Raw genomic sequence first — 3,657 nt, forward strand, 5'->3', positions numbered from 1 at the left:
TTTACTATTTATTATTTTATAATTATTTTTTAAATAAGATGAATATATATATATATATATAATTTTTATTAATAATAATTTTTATTTATTATAATATTACAATATTATTTAAATATTTTTATTTACTTTATTTTTTCATTTTTAGATATTTTACTTTTTTCAAATATTTTTAATGTAAATATGTTTTAATATTCAAAGTAAATGCTGCATTTATTTCAGCTATTGGCCACCTAGCATATATATATCTGCACTGGTATCATCCGTTGAAAAAAACAACAACATATTGGTCAGCCACTTAATGACCCCAAGCAGCACTTCTGTTGACGTGACTGACTGAGGAACATGCCGCCGGGGGTCCGGCAGATGGCCTGTCTGATGGGACGGGTGGGGGTTTCCTGGTATTGATCAGTCCCTCCCAGCCCCACCTGCTGGCCCTCGCTCCACAATGACCACACGCTCACAGAAACAAACACCAGCACCAGCGCGCACCGCTCAAAAGAGTGTTCGGGCGGGCCGTGATGTCATCAGTATGGAATGGAACCGCGTTCCAAGGCCGGACGGAAAGTTCCACGTCGTTAAAATGTAGCCTTTGGTTCCTATAATAGAGTCCGAGGATCTTGTGTGGCCTTGGCCTCTCATTTCCATAGAGTGCATGTTTGAGAACATCCTTACTCTAATGGCTGTGCTCCAAACCCTTGTCACCTTGGTAACCAGGTCAAAACCCTTTTCCGGGACAGATGGCTCCCCTCAGGGTCGTTTCTGTACTTAAGATGCCTGCAACCTGTCCACTATTAAAGCCCTCTGAAGTATATATTCAAGACTGTAGATGTTTTAAATCTCAGGAAAGTCTTTTGGAGGTCCAACACCTCATACTTAAAGAGCCGTTCTTATAGTGTGCGCCGCTTTAATCTGTCAAGTTGTGGATCTTCTCCGGAATCATGCTGATAATCATGTAGGATTTTTGGCTGGTGTCTTAAGTGTTTAATCAGATGCACCTCTCTGTCTACAGAGCTAAAGACCCCTGTAAGACGCTACTGAAGCTCTCAACCAGCTCCGCACAGACAGAGTGCGCCGGCGCCCCCTTGAGACTCATTCAATAGCTTGATGCTGCTTCATTACTGGTGCAAGTTTTTGGAATTACATAATATTTGCGTTTGAGAAGTAGACAGGAAACATGAAGCAGTGTGATATCATGTTATATTATATTGTATAATTATTTTATATCATATAATATTATTTATTTAGTTAGTTTATTACAGAAGAGGATTAGGGCAAAGCGATAATAAAAAAATAAAACCATTTTGAGATTAAAGTCATTATAATGCGAGATTAAACTCGTTAAATTTCGAGAAAAAAGTCCAAATAAAATGTTGAGAATAAACTCAATTAAATTACGAGAATAAAGTCGTGTTTAGGTATGTAGCGTTTGCTTTTGGGCCGTTGACATGAAACATGAAGCAGTGTGACATGCTGTAATTTATCATATCATATATTATATTGTATTATATTATATATTTAGTTTATTTATATTTATGAAATATTATTCATTTATTTTATTTATTTATTTATCTCGCCAGAAAAGTGTATCTGTGATTCCTCAGTAAATTGCATTTGGAAGAAATCAATACTTTTATTCATCAAAGAAGCATTAAATTGACCAAAATTAGAAATGTTTCTTGAGCAGCAAATCAGCATATTAGAATGATTTCTGAAGATCATGTGACACTGAAGACTGGAGTAATGATGCTGAAAATTCAGCTGCGCATCACAGAAATACATTGCATTTTAACAGATATTAACATAGAAAACAGATATTTTAAATTGTAAAAATATTAAACTTTTTTTTACTGTATTCTTTGATCAAATAAATGCAGACTTGTTGAGCATAAGAGATTAAAAAAAAAAACATTTAAATATCGTACCGACCCTAAACTTTTGAACGGTAGTCAAAAGTTTGCAAAGAAACACCATGTGCTGTCAAATATGAGCTTATGATCTGATCTGTGGTGTTTTTTCTTCCGTAGTATTCCGGGTTCCAGCAGACGGCAGAGAAATGCTTTGTGTGCGGTCACCTCATCATGGAGATGGTAAGAGACATTTGATGCTTTTGCTCTGTAACTACTGCTCTCATTTTTCAGAGGAGGAAGGTGAATTTAGAGGGAAGACTCTTAGTTGTAATTTAGTTTACCATTTTAAATAAATATGCAACCAAAAATGGATTATCAAAGCTGCATCATCTCTGTAATCTGTGTCTATTATTAGATACAGAAATTATGTTATTGTACCTCATTAGCTTTGCATTAGCCCACGGACTCTCACCTGTGTGTGCGTGTGCGTGTGTGCGTGTGCGTGCGTGCGTGTGTGTGCGTGCGTGCGTGTGTGCGTGTGTGTGTGCGTGCGTGTTGTAGATCCTGCAGGCTCTGGGTAAGTCGTATCATCCAGGCTGTTTCCGCTGTGTGGTTTGTAAGGAGGGTCTGGACGGTGTTCCTTTCACCGTGGATGTGGAGAACAACATCTACTGTGTGAAAGACTACCACACGTGAGTGACATCCTCGCATTCGCACCATTTTGTTACATATTTTGCATGCATAACCTGTTTAGTGCTGGTTTGGATGTGGACCCGCATAACCAAGATGTTTATGTTTTATTTATATAGGGTTTTTGCTCCTAAATGTGCCTCGTGTAACCAGCCCATCCTCCCAGTGCAGGTACGAGCTTTTGAATGTATTAGACTGAGTTGGATTGGTGTAATGCTGGAGGAACGTCCTGACAGAGGTTAACTAGCTGTGTTTGTGTTTGTAGGGTTCAGAGGAGACCATACGGGTGGTGTCCATGGACAAAGATTACCATGTGGAATGCTATCACTGTGAGGTAATTCAGTGGTTATTGCTCTGAACTAATGACTGAAGGTTGCAGGTTCAATCCCAGTCCTGTTGTGAAGCCACTTAACTAGTTTTAAATCCACATAACAACGTCCTAGATGCTGGTTCACTGTGATTCGCTCGCGTCTAACTATAGGGGTCATGTTTGCACTGCAGGATAATGCACTGGAGTTATGTAAGATGTTTTTTGTGTGTGTTAGGCATAAATGTGCATTAATATTGTGAATCATTGACTGATGACATTCCAGAGTGGGTCATTCAGCTAAACTTTGAGACTGTGAGTTAAAATGTTGACTTAAACACACGTACTAAAGCATATTTCTCAAAGAGAAAACCTCTTATTAAAGATGGAATCTCAAGTTATCTCAATTCTCAATTTCTTCAAGTGATCTTAGGCCCAAGTATTATTATTTAAAAATGTTAATATTTAATGTTTAATGCAAGATTCTTTTTATTATACTTTATTTTTTATATTTTTATTATATTTAAGTAATTTTCTGAATACCCTTTAGTCATATTAGTCCTCGAAAATGTGAAAAAGCTAAATATTAAAATTAAGTTAAAAATATAATATTTATTTTTATACATAATATTAATAATATATATATATATATTTCAGATATGTAGATTTTATTATAATTATTTATAATTGAATGTATTTTTATAAAAATTTATAATTTTATTATTTTTATTTTTATAACAAATAATATTATTTATATAACAATTGATCAGTTTTACATCGTTAATCTTGTTTTTTTACAAGAAAATATGCCAG

General features: G+C 35.6%; 1 protein-coding gene across 1 annotated transcript in view; it reads left to right on the forward strand.

The window, feature by feature from the left end:
* LOC107668466 (Wilms tumor protein 1-interacting protein homolog) overlaps nt 1-3,657 on the forward strand; it is a gene marked incomplete at its 5' end in the record, with an annotated part of 7,237 nt that overhangs the window by 2,185 nt on the left and 1,395 nt on the right. The window contains 4 exons of the mRNA XM_016460339.1: nt 2,025-2,087; nt 2,409-2,539; nt 2,657-2,708; nt 2,803-2,871. Coding sequence (XP_016315825.1) covers nt 2,025-2,087; nt 2,409-2,539; nt 2,657-2,708; nt 2,803-2,871 — 315 coding nt within the window. The remainder of the gene's footprint in view (nt 1-2,024; nt 2,088-2,408; nt 2,540-2,656; nt 2,709-2,802; nt 2,872-3,657) is intronic.

The sequence above is a fragment of the Sinocyclocheilus anshuiensis genome, unplaced genomic scaffold (genome assembly GCF_001515605.1).
Source record: "Sinocyclocheilus anshuiensis isolate Anshui unplaced genomic scaffold, SAMN03320099.WGS_v1.1 scaffold2085, whole genome shotgun sequence".
NCBI classification, from domain to species: domain Eukaryota; kingdom Metazoa; phylum Chordata; class Actinopteri; order Cypriniformes; family Cyprinidae; genus Sinocyclocheilus; species Sinocyclocheilus anshuiensis.